Genomic DNA, 16,912 nt, shown 5'->3' on the forward strand with positions numbered 1-16,912 from the left:
GTGTCCTAGATTTGGCTAACAGATAATAGATCAGAAAGTAAATACTCCATTGTTTTACTGCGCTAATTAAAAACTAACATTGCCAATGTGTTTTTTGAGCTTTATTTTTTGTATATCGTGCTGTATAATGTAGAAGACTCCAAGCGACCTACCGCTTATTAGGTTATATATATAGGTTAGGTTAGAAATAGTTAAACTTCTTTAAGTTTAACTATTTCTATAGTTATATAGCAAATTAATTGTTGTTCATTGGTATTGAAGGTAAAGTAAGGTTCAGACGCTCTTATTAAATCTCTATGATCTGTATTGATCGATGTACTATGTACAGGTGTGACTAGATTTCACCATAGAACTAACATCAATTTCTAGCTTTTATCTTGGTTTACCAAAAGTTCTCTTGAAAGGCCTGCCACCAAGAAGTTTAATACGTACAGACACATGTCAAATATAGGCACCCGATACGGCGACGAAAGTTGTCTTACATATGTGTATCTGTTTAGTAACATGTCTAATCTAAATAAGTTTATTAGTTGATGAAAAAGCACGCCCTCGTCACAATAGTTCAGCCTTCTACATCACTATAAAATTAGCTATTAAACAGACATAGCATTCTTCGGGCAGTAGATTTAGTGACAGCTGTATGTTGATGTTATAATTCAGCGACCCGCAAAAAGCACAAACCAAATGGATACGCGCACTCGGTGATATATAGAAAAACGTTTTTTACATGCAAACGAATAATTAGTTACCCCTAATTGTGTCGATATGTACAATCGTATGTACATCCGTTGTCAAAATAGCGCAAAGGACGTCGCTTATGCTTGTCATGGCAAATTCTCTCATGCCTTCAGACCTGCCGGGAATCTTCATTGGCAAGATCACTGCCGCCTTTAGTGGAGGTACTAACGATTGTCGACTGTACGTTAAGTCCTGATAGCGGAAAACCGCCTGCGCTGATAAACTTCATTTGTACGGTTCTTTGGTCTTCGTTGAGGCATTCCTTTGATACTACACCTGATTCACTGAAACATAGTAGCGTAACGATTGTGACAGCTCCTATTTTGATTGTTTCATGCTTTACCTACTTGACTATACACTTCTAACACTTCAGTGGTGATGTTACCTGTTGCGCTGGAATGGTTACTAATTCCTTTCATTAATGGTGTTTAGCTTAAATGTGGCAAAAACTTAAAAGGTGTTAAATGGTGGTAATGAAACCAAAGCTAAAGAAAGTAACTACATAGACGCGCAAATAGCTACAAACCTTTTGCAAAACGATCTCGACTCGTCGACCTCCTGGAGACAGGGTACCCGAAGCACGTTGAAGTACATATTACCGATAGCGGATGCACTGTGCGACTGCGAGTCCATGAGACAGTTGCGGAAATCGTTATCACACGCGCAGTGTGACTTCGTATACAGTGAAAAGTTCACTAGACCATGCCCCCTGGCATGTAATAGACAGACACCACGAATTAACAAAGGGAATTTAGGTGAGCCATTTACTCTAATAGAATAGTAAATATTGTTACGATCAATTCGAATGAGCGTTTCAAATTGAATACGATTATAATCAAGATCCAATATAAGCATTAAATATAACAATGTGAAAATTACAAAGACGAATAGTTACTCTTTAGATAACACATGATTCTGGAAATTTGTGCTTGATATTTTAGCGTTTTAAGAGCGAGATACATCGATTAGTTGATCGTTTGGTACAACTTTTCTATTTTTCAATCCAAGCAACAGCCAGCTAATAATAACGCGATAATCTTAGGCGTGTGGATTGTCTTCATTAACTTAAAGGAAACTCTCTGCCTGCGAATAATCATAGAGCTACCTTCTGAACGCTTTCAATTTAACGGGACAGTGATCGTGAGCTCGACAGCACCTGTCGAGGGCAACGTCAGCCCCGAGGTCGTGGTAGCCCCCTGCCATATCACCGGAACCACACCATTTTGTTCCTGCGTAGGAGAAAAAATTTATTACTGGCCATAAATCGAGTTTTGGTTTTCAATATGAACAATCAAATCGTTGTATCTCAGTGTCGTATTTGATTCACACAAAAAACGCTCTATAAATACGTTCAAAAGTATTGTTCTCTTATCAGTATGCGCTTGAAAGACGGCGCCAGTTGATACATTTGCAATGTGGAAACCACGATTTAGCTGATTATGCATGACTAACAGTTTCTAATAGGAGAAATAGGCATGAATTACGTCTCTTTTACTTGAAAATGACTCGAAGCTGGAGCTACTTGACCGGTAGTTCTCACCATGCTGAGTTAAAAACAACAACGTACTATTTACGTCTGCACTTGACCAAGAGGTGTCTCCTGTGACTGTGATTTTTATCGAAGCAACGACGAGGTTCGTGTGAGCAAACATTGTTATAATCAGGGACACCTATATGCGTTATACACACCGACGTTCTCCAAAACTAGAACCTTTTCGTTTTAGCAAGTAAGCTATAAACAATTACTTACCTGGAAATATCCCATTCCAGACCTGATTCCAGAAAAGAAACTGATGAACGTTTAATGGCAACGAAGGTCCCTGGCAACAACCGCAACGATATTATTGCAATAGTATACAGCAGATATTCATTACCTAGTACACGGTACCGTTACATTTTGAATAAACGTTTTAATCGCTTTGCGTACAAATAAAGTCATACTAATAGATACCTTAGTGGTTTGTACAAGGGCGCGACAAGCGGCGATAATCTCCATCATCCGATGGAAACAAACATTGACAACGGGTCGGCCAATTTTCTTTACAAGCGTGTCGCATTCGATAGGGTCTCTGCAGCACATTGAGTATTGAGATAGAATTAACGTACAATACGACGAAAAAATCAACAGGTTCCGGTAAACAGAGCAGAATCTCTGCACTTAACATTCAGCTCTAATCAAACACTGACGTGTTTGTGTAAGGTAGCATTAAGCTCACAAGTACAATGGTTAGAATGAAATTAGTATTAAGAAAACGCTTGTTTCGAAATTCTCCAATAGCAAAGGTGAACTGTTATTCGACTTACTGCAATTCAGTGAGTTTACACTCAACCACGCTTCCATCGTTGGGTGAGGTCTTCAGCTCGGCGACGCTCAGCCCATACGCGTATACTGCTGTATCACCCCACGGAAGCCATCCAGCGGTGGCCGCCGCTGAGGAACCGTTTTTCGGAGTATTTCCGTTGTAGTTGCGAAATGAAGGTAGGAACTTTTCACCAGAAGCTACTGTCCCATAGGGATTTGTCAATAGGAGCGCAAAGATCGCTGCGGCACCAACGTAGACCATTATACTTGCGCACATGGTGGGTGACATTATTCACAACGCAATAGACACTACACAGCTCGAGATTGCCTGGGGGGACGAAATGAAATATCAGGGCAACAGATTAGTTGAAAATAAACTCAAATTTTAGGATCCCATTTACATCTTTTTACACTGCGATTCACTCAGGTCAATAGACCATCGTCATTCCGAGAAAAGTGCACGTTCAAAATGAATTTGATGCTACTCTTAACGCTTTTCGTTACTTTGCTTTAAATTGTCTGGATTAGACGAGAAAATGCTGAGGTTACAAACGTTTTTGTGCGCCACAATATGACCTATATTGGTTATTTTCACATAAAATTCGAGAGTGGGTACTCAAGAATACTGGAGGGTCTGACAAACATGTGGCCAATGGCTAAGATTTCAAGTTAATTAATTTCCTTTGCACAAATCTCCACATAGTTCAATTATGCTCGATCGGCGACGGCCCGTTTGTTCTTTGTCATCACATATATATATATATATATATGCCGAAATACAAGCAGGAAGAACCAATTAGTTGCACATAAAGTCGTAATATTCCACAACTATACAATATCAATATGAAAGTATCGGTTATTCTGTTATTTATTGCGTAGTGAAACGTTGGTCGAGTATAGTAGCTCCCATTCCCCATGTGGCAACAAGGACATCGATTTATTTTGTTCGAAAATTAATATTATTGAGAACTTTTTTACAAGTGCCCATCGCCCGTGTTAACAAAAACGAAATCTGAATAATCCATTGAGTGTACACATATAGCACAATTAAAAAAAAATTCGTACGGTGCCCGTACGGTATTTTGTACGGCATACACACCACTGCGTCCACACATATGTAAAAAGTAGTCGAAGCGCATTTAGACGACGGCTACTCAGGTTATAATTTGGAACCGCGTCAAGGTCTTCGTCAGCAATAGCGCTAGTTGCACAGCTGTCACCATTATCTTAGGTCCTACGTAAGCTTAGGTCAGTGATCAAATTGAACGACTGAGTCCAATAGGTCTTCGCTCAATACAGGCAACACAAGACAATGCCCTTTTTCGCAGATGAACAGGATTGTGGTCCTACTAAGTTGTATATGAAGCAGTAGTCAAACAGTTCTATTATTTAAAGATACTGTTTCGAGTTCCGGTCTAATATCGAATACAGTACAGTTATTACTACATATTGCATCGTGTTATTATCAATGTAACGATATCATGTTAATAACTTGCAAACAAACTTAAGTCGATGTCTGGGATTCATACTATCGAAAAATCACAAGCTCGATTTGTCCTAAAATTTAATGAAGCCGTTTCGTCATTATTTATGGGCAGCAATGAACGAATCGTAAAACAGACTGACTCTACAGTCAAGCGTTTGTTTATACGAAAGTAGAAACTACTAGCTAGAAGATGTGCTTACTGAACTAACGTAATTATTAAATGTAGTTTTTCCTTAAACGATCATCTTAGCACACTTTTCGCACATTTTTAACAACACCGAAAGACCCTGTTGGTGCCGTAATGGAAAGTATTAGACTACACTCATAGTCACTCAGTTTGACTCACCGGTGCAGTACGTGTGGAACGACTCCGATAGCCATTAGCTTAGAGCCAGGCGCAACGTTGAACTGGAGCAGCTTTGCCCAAATTGCAACTCTAAAGGTTATGAGAAGGTTTCAAACAAATTATTTCTGTGTTGGGAACCATTCTTAAGCGCTGTCAGGTAAAGTGTTAACACCAATAATATCTTATTCAATTCTATTTATGCATGTGTGACCTCTAAGCTATCGGCTGGCTAGGCACATGGTGAAAAGAGCTCAACACAGGTATGCCCGGTCCGCTTCGTTAAAGTTACCCAAACTAGGTCAAGGTTTTTTGAAATCGTATTTTTCTCGCGGTCGCCATCCTAAGCCAACTACTCCGTGATAACTTGTTTTGCCGTTGGTCACAACTCAACGCTAGCCAAATATGCAAAGCGACACAGTCGATAGGTAGGGTTGTTAGCAACTGCGCAGCGGGTTTACCTGTGCAGCTCATATGTACAGTCTTCGGTAAAAATCATTGGCACACCCATTCAAGCGCATCGCGAAGTCAACTGAAACGATATAAATAAGCCTTCATTTCTAAGTGTAGACCGAACGTACGTGAGACGTCTGGCTGAGGAAGCTCATGTTTTAAGTAAAATAAATAGAAATGTACATTGCTGTTATCTGCACAACTCGGAACTTACAAATTTTTCTTGAACAGTTTGTACACACCTGTGAGATTTTATGATGGCATCTGAAGAAACAGCTTAGATATCTACATGCAACAGGGTGCTGCTCTACTTGCAACACGAATTTTCCTACTGACGCCAGATGCTAACGTAACGAGTATAATTTGAATCTACTAACGAATGTAGTTTTCTACATTCTACTTTCCGCTGTAGTCAAAATATACGGCTGTTCTAACAGAAATGTTGCGAGCGGCCAGTTGACAGCAGCATCCTGATTTTCTAGAATTGCGTCACCCCGATAGCATGAGCTCGCTTCTAAATGATGGTAATAATCATGTTTAGCAATGTCCTTTTTACCGAAACACTCGCTTAGTGCACGTTCATCCAATTTTTCATTTTTGTAACCTATTCTTTGTCATGTTTATTGCCTTTTCGCATAGGCGTTATTTCACAACCTTTGACCGGTCTTTTTTAAGGGGTTCGATTATTTCGGTTTTATTCGTTGCATGGCCAAGCGGTAATCGTTCAATAACGTAAAATTAAAAAAAAATCAGACTATTGTACAGACGCGGTGGCAGTTTGAGGTCGGCGCGGCAATGTCTATGGCAGCCGTACAATTCGAAGAAGAGCAAAACGCAACGTAGAAATTCAAAATGACATGTAGGAGATTTAAGCGGTTCAACAGAGTCTGGAAATGGAAATAATGAGTAACATGTCTAATCGAATAAAAATGCATCATACGAGAATTTGCTGGAGATCGCCTTTGGGTTTTGACAGGACCGCTGTGCTGATTCGGATCGAGATCGCTTCCGTTTAAGTTTATTTTGGCTCATTGCAGTATTAAGCCGTATTTGCTATAATTAATTGTTCCACAATGCGAAAGTGCATGCTAGGCTACAACTGCCCGACGAAGGCGAGCTTCATCAAGGCATATTTTAACTGTTTTTTTTTTTTTGCTATGGAATAACCCCTAGCGCACACCGAAGAACATAATTCCGCGGCAATGACCAGAGCAACACTATTTACTTTTTGTTTGCTCTGTTTATTTCCATTCACAATCAGGTCAGATATTTAATTTGTAATTACATAAATCTTTGTATTACAGTTCGACTTTTCCCATATATTACAAACAAGGATAGTGGTAGAAGCAACAGCTGGCATGTATCCACGGTTCTGGGAGGCCCGGAATCTAACAACGGATCTCACGCCTATCATTTACGGCTAGGCACTTGCATTTATGTAGAAAGTTAGCAAGTTATGTACATATATTTGCTGGCGCGGATAACTGTGACGCTTCATCAAAGAAGGTATGTATTCGCATGACAATTTTAGGGCGATAAATCAGTATCATATATGTTTGTATAAAAAAGATTGATTTGGAACTATCTTAGCAGAGACGTACAGTGTGCCCTGGCATTTAATAGTATTTACGGAACGTGTCGAGCTTTCAGCTTCGAGCTTACCGAGCAGTGACGTAAAACAACGTGGAATCATATCACCCTGGTTCAAAATGAAGACGAACATTGTTCACACATTCGCTTTCACTTTGTTTAATACTGTTTCAGCCTAGTCATGTTGCGAACGGCAGTTTAAACCATTGGTGTTGAAGTAAATTTCGCACAATTAGATCATTGTTTGAAGAGAATACGTTGCGCCTTCGAGGAGTTCCATCTATTTGATTTACGCCAGTCATACGTCTGCCAGTTTTGTGAAGGCTTTTATCACTACTGTAGTTGCATCAGGTTATTACCGGACACAGACACGTTTCAATCCTAATTATATTTACGTCTGTGTCCTGATTTGCCCCATTGCCTATTGTTAATCTAATTAAGAGCAACATATTCAACATGCGTGCGAGCCTGTACCAGTAACAGTTTCATTTCTTTTGAACAGTCATAATCTTATTAACTCATTTATGGACGACTGATGCCCATTTTTAGCCAGCAAGAGACCCGGATCTTTATAGCGAAAAATTTCATAATAAAAAGGTTTCTTAACCAACTCACTTGTAATGGTCTTATTGGTAAAGTTATATACTAAAGCCGTACATTGCGAAAACAACTTAGCATTGACTAGATTGACGAAGTTAACTTGCTTTGAACACGAACTTCTCTATCAGTCGGCTCTATCGTCTGCCGTTAATTAAAGCAGCCTTTTAAATGTATGACATCACAATACAGAGCCAAAGATCTCTCGTATAAGTCGCACCATCCCAAAAGCTCCATTTAGTTTACTTGTCAACTTCGATACACTAAAATTATCCATTCGAATTATCACGAACGTTTCATAGCACGACAGGAAAAGACTAGGAACATCACTTCAAGATTACCGGTCGACAGAAGTAGTCTTTAGGGGTTGAGGACGCTGAGAAACACATGACAAGTACAACCTTCCTTCAGTTTCCGGTTCGCGCAGCTCAGCCTCAGGAGGATGACCAGCCCTGGCAAGAAGCTGATCACCAATTCGTTTAAATTTGTGCCGCTCACTGAGTGAGAACCGAGTCGACAAGGAGAAAGACCTGATTACGAAGTTTTCCTCACACAAGTAGCCAATTAGGCTTTTAGAAGTAGATTAATGCACACTATTCACCGCAAGGCCACGAACTGCTAGGTCCATTATGAGGTCGTAGCTAAAGCTAAGAAATTATTGACTGATAAGTGTCTTCTAGAAGCAGTTTGTCGATGCAGTTGTTGCTTGGGTCTCTTCGGAAGAGATGTCTTAAGGCATTTGTGAGTATGGTGTCCATATATTCCTCTTTATTCTTTCGTACAGTGTCTGGATACAGCGCGGGTGACTCGTGTGTAGACCAGAATGTGTAGTATGATAGACCCCCTTGGCGCAGAGCCCGCCGTTCTGAAAACGCTGAACGACAGCATCAGCAGCGATAGTCTTCGGTCGGAGAGGGTAGTGAAGCGCGGCTAGAACGGACCGCGGTTCGTAAACCAGCAGCATACCCTTGTGCCATCGCGTGCGTGTTTACCCGAAGTGCTTGCGGGGTGGAGGAGGTTTACTGGCGCCCGCGGATCTGTTCATCAGCTTCGTTGATGAGCCGACTCTTTGATGCTGCAATGATAACAACATTAATATGCCTCGCACGTAGCTCAAGCAGCTACTAGACAGCCAAGATAGACAGGACTAAAGATAAAGGCATACCGCAGACTGGTTGACGGCGACTTCGGCCCAAGCGTCACGCGCACGCCTAAACCTGCGACGAGGAAACTCTACGCTAGCCAGAACAGTGAATTGTAATAATAATAATAATAATAGGAAGAAGAAGAAGAGCAGCAACAACAGGCGTCAATAAGAAAGAAGTGATGGATAAAGCAAGATGCCACGAGGGCTGCGAGGGCGGATGCGACAGTTCAGAAGCTTTCGCCCATCGTCATCGTCATGGCTAGCTACTGCAGCCAAACAGAGACGATCAGGCGACCGAAACCAAGTGTTTCGCATTGGAACAATGACATTCATTCGTCAGAAAATGAGCGGTCGAAAAGGAAGAAGGAACCTCCCACGAAAGAATGATGAAAAAGAATGCGCATGTCATAATGTATGGAGTGAACAGAAAAGGGATCGAATTCGGCTTGGCCTTGAGAAGAAGTTAGCTAAGAATGGCAGCATGAAACTTAAAAGGTACATGTTGCATTTGTTTTTGAAGCATGCTACGTTGTATTTTGCATGCATTTCTATTTATCTCCGATTTGGCCTCTTTTTTCCTACTGAATTGGTTTCGAGGCGCTCAGCTGGATACCCGTTATGCTAATATACACCCTGAGAATCTATTAAGTCTTCACCTTTATTTAGCTTCCTCGTGGTGATGCAGAAGGTAGCCTCTTCTTGTAGTTGATAAAGCTGCCTAGAAATTCTAGTTCGTTATGCTTCTCGATGGGAGAGAACAAATGACAGGTTAGATGTGTTGGTCTGATTGCAGGCCAAGAGCTTAGAAAAACGGACCATGTTCTAGAGTAGCACAAACCTTTTGAAATTATTATAGAAAAGAGGACCTGTTAAATGGTCCAGATCTCAAGTTCACACTGTATGAATGAGCCCATATTTTCTTCTTGAGAATGTCGCTTGGAGATTTGAAGAATTTCAACGACAGTGGCCAAATTAGGACGAACAAAACTGGCAATGTTTGGAAAGCCCTAAAGATATACGCAGGCTGTGGCTATCCGAGTCATGGAGATTAATGATTAACAAGAAACATGCAATGCGTTTGAGATTTGTTAGAAAGTCTCTTGATTATTCGTCAGTGCTACTATTTTACACCATGAGCTCTTACCTCTGATGAATTCGGAAGTTCTATTACTATAAGAGTAATGCCTTACTTATTATGACCTTATGTACTGATTTTCAATCAAATAGCAAGCAAGTCTCTGACCTGCCCTGGTTTATATATGTTGTACTTATTTTCAGAAATGTTAAACGATGCTTATTGTCTTGGCAGGTTACCTTGGCCGAGATTGGCCGGGCAATCGGAAGCATCGTCAACGCAGTCGATGTCGTTAGCCAGGGACTGATTCGGATTGTGCGTTCATTTGTTTCACATGAAGTCCGATGGCTATCGGTATGCGACCCCGTGGCAATGTCTGAAAGACAAAACTGGATCTGCGCAGATTTTTCTGCGTAAGTTCCTATGTAGAAATGAAAAGGACTTCTAAGGTATGCTGGACTAGTTTTGGTTTCTTCGAAGTGAATGTCCCAATTGCGAGGGTATAGCCATTACGTACACATACAGATAGCCAATCGTATCATTTCTAATTTGCATGATTATTAGTGCCGCAATTCAGCATCTGCCCTTATTCATGGAATTGGACACAGCGTTCGTTGCCGATCCAAATAAATGAGAAAAACAATTCATGTTGACTTAGATTGAAGAAAGATATACCTACATGATAGCAAATATCTTACTAAGCTTGTTTAAAGTTGTTAAACTCTGGCCGAATCACCGTTGCTAAGACTTAGCTGTGCGTACACCAACTTCGTGGCCGAGGAAGCCTTAGTTAGTCCATAAGGACCAAGCATTCTACCGAAATTGAGCTAACTGTAATCACGGCGCTTTCTTTGTAAGTTTGATTCATGAGTAGGTTGTAAGCCAGTACTGCAGAGTTGCGCAAATAAGCTGTTTCACGTGGAAAATAGTCGCGGCCTTTACAGGCGGGCTTGAAAGTGCGGTGTACCTACTGAGATAGAACCGGCATTCTTACTAATTCTCGGTAAATCTCCTCCTTTGTACGATGTTTTTTACTGTTTGTACTACCTTATCTCGGTAGATTTAACTGTCTTCAGTGAACATAACTTAGACTATAATTACATTACATCATGCCATCTTGTAACCGAAGACCAAAGTGCTTAATGACAGACGAGCCCGCTTATCTCTGGGCAGATTATGCCTGTTCAGGGCATGTATTTGTGCAATAGTTGAGATGTGTTCGAAAAAATTATAGCATATGCCTGCCAATACTCCTCGACGGTGTGTTTTTTCGCCGCCATTATCATAACTACTGCTAAATGTGATATATACACATTTACAATGCTCACATAGTAATAGCAGCGTGGAAGCGACCGCTGCAACGTGCCGCAGCGGCAGCAGCAAAACCGGCTCTTTTTGCTGTTGTTGACATCTCCATTGTAGCTATATATTACTTATTACACCAAAGGTATGAAGCTCTACGGAGCAACGGATTGAGACTATTTATCCGCCTCTCTCCAGGTACCGTTATAGAGGAGGTGTCCGTGGCATGACAAAAAGTCAAAGGCGATCGAGAGTCGTTTGACTGCCACCCGAAAGCAAGAGGCGTTTCAAACAAAAACTGTTATCATTGATAATATTACAATACAGTGTGGTGACACAATGTCGCCTCCTTTTGCCGGGGAAGCCGACACAGGAGCGACGCTAAAGCGAAATTACGTTCGGAGCGGCGTTGCCGGGCACTTTCAGCTTCTGCTACAGTAGCATTACCAACACCGCCGCCGACATTGGCATCGCCGATTTGAGCGTCATCGTCCCATGATGGTTGGTACAGTCGTCGCCATTCGTCAATATTTTCCGAGGGGAACGCAGGTAACAACGCATCGAGAAGAAGGGGGGTTCGTCGACGAAGACACGAGAGCAGCCACGGGTCTAGCACTAGGGTCCATCGCCGTTGCATTATTCCACTCATTCAAGTTGGTAGTCAGTAGCAGCAGCAGCTGCAACAGCGGTAGAAACGTCGAAGAGCAAACATCAAGTCAATGCCGGCTGCATCGGCGCAGCAGCAGTAGTACATCTATACTTAAAAAAAACAGTGATACACAAGGAGCGCAGCGCGTTCGTAGCGGTATAGCAAAGCGCAGTTTCCTACCGCGCTATGACAGCAAAATTATTGTCCGCGTCGATACAAGTCGCAGAAGAAGTAGCAGAATCACTAGATGGAATTGGTGGCGATAAATTGGTGAGTTGGCTGGAGCCAAAGCGCACTGGAATCGATCGTTTTCACATCGGAATTGAGGTTAATGGCCAGTCATCGTTGGTGTCCTGCGCAGAAAAGCCATAGTCTTTTACGTGCCTCTTTGGCTTTACTTGCTTGTTTTGTTCTAACCGTTGTTGTTGTTGCTGTCGGTTCTTGCCAGTGGAACGACGCTGTCCAAAGATGAAAGACTACGGACAAATTCTGCCGCGAGGCAGTTAGTGCGTACACAAGAAGCCCAGCACACGTTTATGTTCTCGCCTAATCCAGCCAGTCGCTTGCGCTAATGGGCAGTAGGAAGGTGGACGATCCATACAGAAACTCCAATAACCTGGTCTTTCATCGAACTATAACCCAGGTGTTCGCAAGGTATCGTTATGTTGGGTTACTACACCCATACGCTACATACGTGTATACCAGTGATAACTGCTGTTTGATATATCGCTGTCACTTGCGATTTCTTTTCAGGAAAGGTCTCAGTCCTTACATCGTATCAGTAATGCTACAAAGACGGCTTGAATAAAGCGTGCAAAACAGTGAAGTAACCATACTCTGCGAAATGAAGAAACAATAAAAGCTTTCATTCCATCTTTGTGGAATTGATACGTTTAGTAGTAGCAATGGGTTGTACTTCGAGTTGTCGAACACCCTCGAGAAACTCTACCAAAACCTCGAAGAAAACTAGAGAAAAGCAGCTATTCGATGTTAATTCCGGCAGTACGGTAGCGGGCAAATTTTGTAATTTTTGTATAATAAATGCGCGAACTGTTTGACTGTGAATAGCTTTTGCTGTAAAACCTCTACCGGGTTATGCTAACGCGGCCGCGTAGTTTCCACATACGATTTTTATCTGTGTGTCAGTTCATGCCATTACTACCATAAGCTTTCTCCCTATAGAACTTTATTCCGTTAATCACACTACGGCTTGGCACTGCGATTATTTTGCAACGATGCGAAATTAAACATTATTATTATTTCCCTGCGTTTATCGGAAAGTGCCATAGGTTACGGAAAAAAATTTTCGGGCAACAAGTTTATTCACGACATTACGTTGTGAGTGTTTCAAGGACTACGCTGAACAGCCAACGAAATGCAATCAGCCAAGACCCAAACACTGATTGTGACAAAAATATTTAAAGCCGCATAAACATGTTGGATACCCTGATTTCCAGTTCAATTGCACTGTGTAGCGTAGGTTTATAAACGTCTTGCATAAAATTACGCTACGATACAACTGTCAATGGAAGAGGGAGGCTAATATTCATGATTTGAACATTTTGACCCGTTAACCACGTTTCTCTAGCGTCTGAGACAGCAAATGTCCCCTAAAAACAATCACTATTTCACGCCGCTCTACTCGAATGAAACTAGAAATTAGACATATATTTTTTAACTCGGCTAACCGAGATCTTACCACACATATATTATATAATTGTATAAATCGTTGTCAACAAAAATAGCTTTTGTTGAATAAGTCAGCCCATTTTTTGAGGTGACCAATTGTTCCGTTTTGAAGATGTAGGTCGAGTTCAGATTTTAACCACTACCTAAAGATTTTGTAGAGAGGTTCAATTTTCGTTCACTATACTGGTACACAAGCATTGGGTTACTGATACAATATCAACCTATAAGGTAGTTAACTTTATATTCGCCAACAATAGTAGCTGTGAAACACTGAAAACAATTACTTTTAATGGTAACATTCAAAAATGCGTACGAACAGTCATAGCTCAGGAAAATTTACTGTTTCTCTATCATGTCAGACAGGTGATCCTCACCACAAATCGAGCGTAACATTTTAACAGATACGGCTCTCAAATGACGTTCCTTGAATTGCAGATCCTCTACCAACCATCTTCTTCGGTACACTACATTGGTATTGCACACTGACGCTGTATATACAACGATTACGTTGTCAACACCGGTAGTTTTCGACGTTTGAGCAATGAAAAATCATTCCATGCATCTATGCTCTAATCTTTTTTTATATTGTTGCTTCAGCTGATCTTTTACCGCTTTAGATACAAATGAATATGAAATAGTAGCAAACATACGCATCGACGCGTTTCGCTAGGTTTGTTGCTAAACAGTAGCGCGTTTCTACTGTTGCTGTGGCTGTTGCATCATCGGCATTCGGGCTCCTATAGCAAATTATGCATTGCAGATGAGCAGAGCTCTTCTACACAGCCCCAAGATTCTATAACTGAAACTTGTATGCGAGTAGATTTCCGTACTTTCTATGCTCGATCTGTTTTCGTAAGGCAGCTTTTTTTTTATTTCTCCTATTATAAGTTCGTTGATGTAAGGGATGCTGACATCGCCAGTTGTGCTACTGTTGTATATAAATCGTTTGGTACGTTTTAGACAGGACACCAGATACTCCGTTTTGCTAAATTACTAAAGTATGCATTTGAAATGTGTGTGAGCTGTGATAGTCTTAAATAGTCCGTTAAGTGCGTTATACTGCCGTGTACGAAAAAATACTGCCGAGATATTAAGAACACACGTCCTTTTCTGCCGAACTGACATGACCCTATCTATAACAGCTCAATAAACTGTCCATGCTGCAACGAGTATAACAAAACAGTAAAGTTGAGATTCCGATTTTTGCAGCTGTTTTATTTAATGATTATATAAAAACTATCTAAAACCGTTTAAAACAAAGCAAAGTTTTGTTTAGAGACAGGGAGGAACATTTATTCACACGTTTTCCTCGTTCGTTTGAGTATATGCCAACGTCGTATCTTCTTTTTATTAACTTTGTTTTTTTTTTACTCGCTGTTCTCTCAGTCCTTATGAAATTAACGTTGCCATTTCCTCCTGACAACTGTTAATAATTAACTAACCAACTAACTATATAGCGCTCGAGTACATCATCATCAACACCAATTTTTTTATTTACAGTGAAAAGGAAAATGTCTCGTCATCGTTTTATACATGAATACGAACTAATAAGTATTGTATGCAAGCCGTAGCTATTTTTTGATACAGATGTTCTTATCATTATTGCCCTTCTTGTGCTATGGCCGTCGTCGCAAACAGTATTATACGTTTTTTTTTTAGGGGTCGGGTTATTACACAGGGATTCGCCTAATTTCAAGATCTTTATTACTTTTATTTTGTTCTAACTGCAGACAAAGTTCGCTGAATAAACTTGATGTTGAAGATACGCCTTCGGTGAAAAGTTACTATGGACAGAGACATAATAATAATAATAATAGCTGTTTTGTTGTATTTACATGTGAAGGTATAATTATTATTTAACAAACGCATAATCGTCACAATCCTTACTCTCCCTATTGTGTTTGAAATAGTCACATTGTAATCCAGTCACAATGAAAGCGATTTCCCTTGTTTTTTACTAGTTGTTTCTTTCCATTTAGTCATTACTAGGGGGATATGTTTGACAGGATGCCCTTTCCTTCTATTTTCTCTAACGTTACCAAACAAATTTTCATCGGACACCTAAGTCACGTCACCTAATCAATGCTTCTAGAAACGAGCCCTTATCGCCAAATATGATCTAATGTATATGAGTCCGAATTTTTTTGTTTCCATTTAAATACGGTTAACACCTCTTATTATTGCTTCTGTCGTTTGCTTACCTTAATTCCCGTAAATTAATAAGTCCATGTGCACTAGTAGTAAACAATTAAAAAAATCACCCTCACTTTTAGTTCCTGGCTGGAAACACGATGACTCACTGCAGACCCGCTTATCGACGAACCCAATGAAAATTATTGCTGCGTTTTCATTGAGTTCTGCACTCATCTAGCTTGTTTCCTATGCTAACTAAAATTTCTTGTCCGCAAACGCTCCTCTGCGTAACTATATTGTGTATTATATGTACATCGGTCGAAGAGGCAGGTTTCTTCAGGTCTTTCTTCTTTTTCTTCCTGCTGTTTTCAATGTGAAACGATTTAGGCAACTTACGAAGACGCATTTTTAGTACATTCAGTTAGCGTCCCCTTCAGGTAGGTAACAACACTGCGGGTACGGCTTTCCTCGTGGTACTATCGCACGGAAATTTGAGGCGGCCCACAATACTTAACCACTTGCCCAGTCACTGATCAAACTATAAAGTCACCACAATTGCCTCCTAAGCTACAACCTTCTCAGTTTAATCAACTGATAACCTGCACATAATATGAGAGAACGAGATTTACGTAATTATCATGAATCGATTGTCCGATTATATTACCATAATAATGAACCGTATTCCATTGCTCTGTTGAGGTCAGTCAGTTGTGCAACTTCCATTTTTCCCTAAACTAATAAGCATTCATATTGCTAACTGTCACACCTCAAAGCAATATTTTGGCTATAAGATAGCTATAAGAATCCGCTGCAAGCATTTAGCCTATTGATACACAGATTTTCTTCCCAGTGATATAGTCGACTTACACATTTTTCGCCTATCTTAGCCCATAAAAAAATAAGTGAGATGTCACAGGTAGGAGATCAAAATAGCAAAGTAACATTGTGTCTTGTCTGATGCTTTATGCAGTCGCGTCTCTTTCCCCCGCACCGATGCAGTGTTAAGTCAGTGTGGTGGAATGTTTTTTCTAAATCAATTTTAAATACTGTTTGTTAAAGACATTGGCGGCCTCTGTTTTCGATTTAACAATGAGTAAATTTTACTTGTACGGGACACTTCCCTAATGTAGACAAGGCCTGCAGAATAACTAGCTTAGTCCTTAGCAATGTTTGCAAAGTGGCTACCCGACATGTCACGGTTATTCACGGGACATCAACGTGAAACACTTAGCGAAGTGAAAGTCCTTTAACGAGCCCAGTGCTTCATCATAAAACCGTCAACTTTTTCTTTGTTTGTTTGGTTAGGGGTGCCCTTTTATCTCTGCAATTCTCAACAGAAATGATAATCAATAAAAAGTGCTTTTCATGTGCTCGTACCTAAGCGGTTGTTTTATAGCAACCCCTTTAA

General features: G+C 40.6%; 2 protein-coding genes across 6 annotated transcripts; one reads left to right on the forward strand and one right to left on the reverse strand.

Annotated features, from left to right (window-relative positions):
• Nucleotides 1-79: 79 nt before the first annotated feature.
• Nucleotides 80-16,906, reverse strand: LOC111265270 (uncharacterized). 5 transcript variants are annotated; one of them, XM_022841799.1, is made up of 8 exons: nucleotides 13,746-16,906; nucleotides 7,851-8,584; nucleotides 3,043-3,368; nucleotides 2,690-2,807; nucleotides 2,489-2,558; nucleotides 1,844-1,967; nucleotides 1,265-1,447; nucleotides 80-1,022 (listed from the first exon to the last, which is right to left on the reverse strand). In XM_022841799.1, exons 3-8 carry the CDS (start codon nucleotides 3,327-3,329, stop codon nucleotides 848-850), a joined length of 957 nt encoding a protein of 318 aa, XP_022697534.1. In that variant the 5' UTR covers nucleotides 3,330-3,368; nucleotides 7,851-8,584; nucleotides 13,746-16,906; the 3' UTR covers nucleotides 80-847. The 5 variants fall into 5 exon arrangements, with proteins under 5 accessions (XP_022697534.1, XP_022697535.1, XP_022697536.1 ...); XM_022841800.2 differs by lacking the exon at nucleotides 13,746-16,906 and adding an exon at nucleotides 9,313-9,407; XM_022841801.1 differs by lacking the exon at nucleotides 7,851-8,584.
• On the forward strand, nucleotides 8,768-14,838 carry LOC111265271 (uncharacterized). The gene is made up of 2 exons (XM_022841806.2): nucleotides 8,768-9,151; nucleotides 9,966-14,838. The coding sequence occupies exons 1-2, from the start codon at nucleotides 8,850-8,852 to the stop codon at nucleotides 10,036-10,038; spliced, it is 375 nt and encodes a 124-aa protein (XP_022697541.1). The 5' UTR covers nucleotides 8,768-8,849; the 3' UTR covers nucleotides 10,039-14,838.
• Nucleotides 16,907-16,912: the final 6 nt, after the last annotated feature.

The sequence above is a fragment of the Varroa jacobsoni genome, unplaced genomic scaffold (genome assembly GCF_002532875.2).
Source record: "Varroa jacobsoni isolate VJ856 unplaced genomic scaffold, vjacob_1.0 scaffold_950, whole genome shotgun sequence".
In the NCBI taxonomy this organism is placed as follows: Eukaryota; Metazoa; Arthropoda; class Arachnida; order Mesostigmata; family Varroidae; genus Varroa; species Varroa jacobsoni.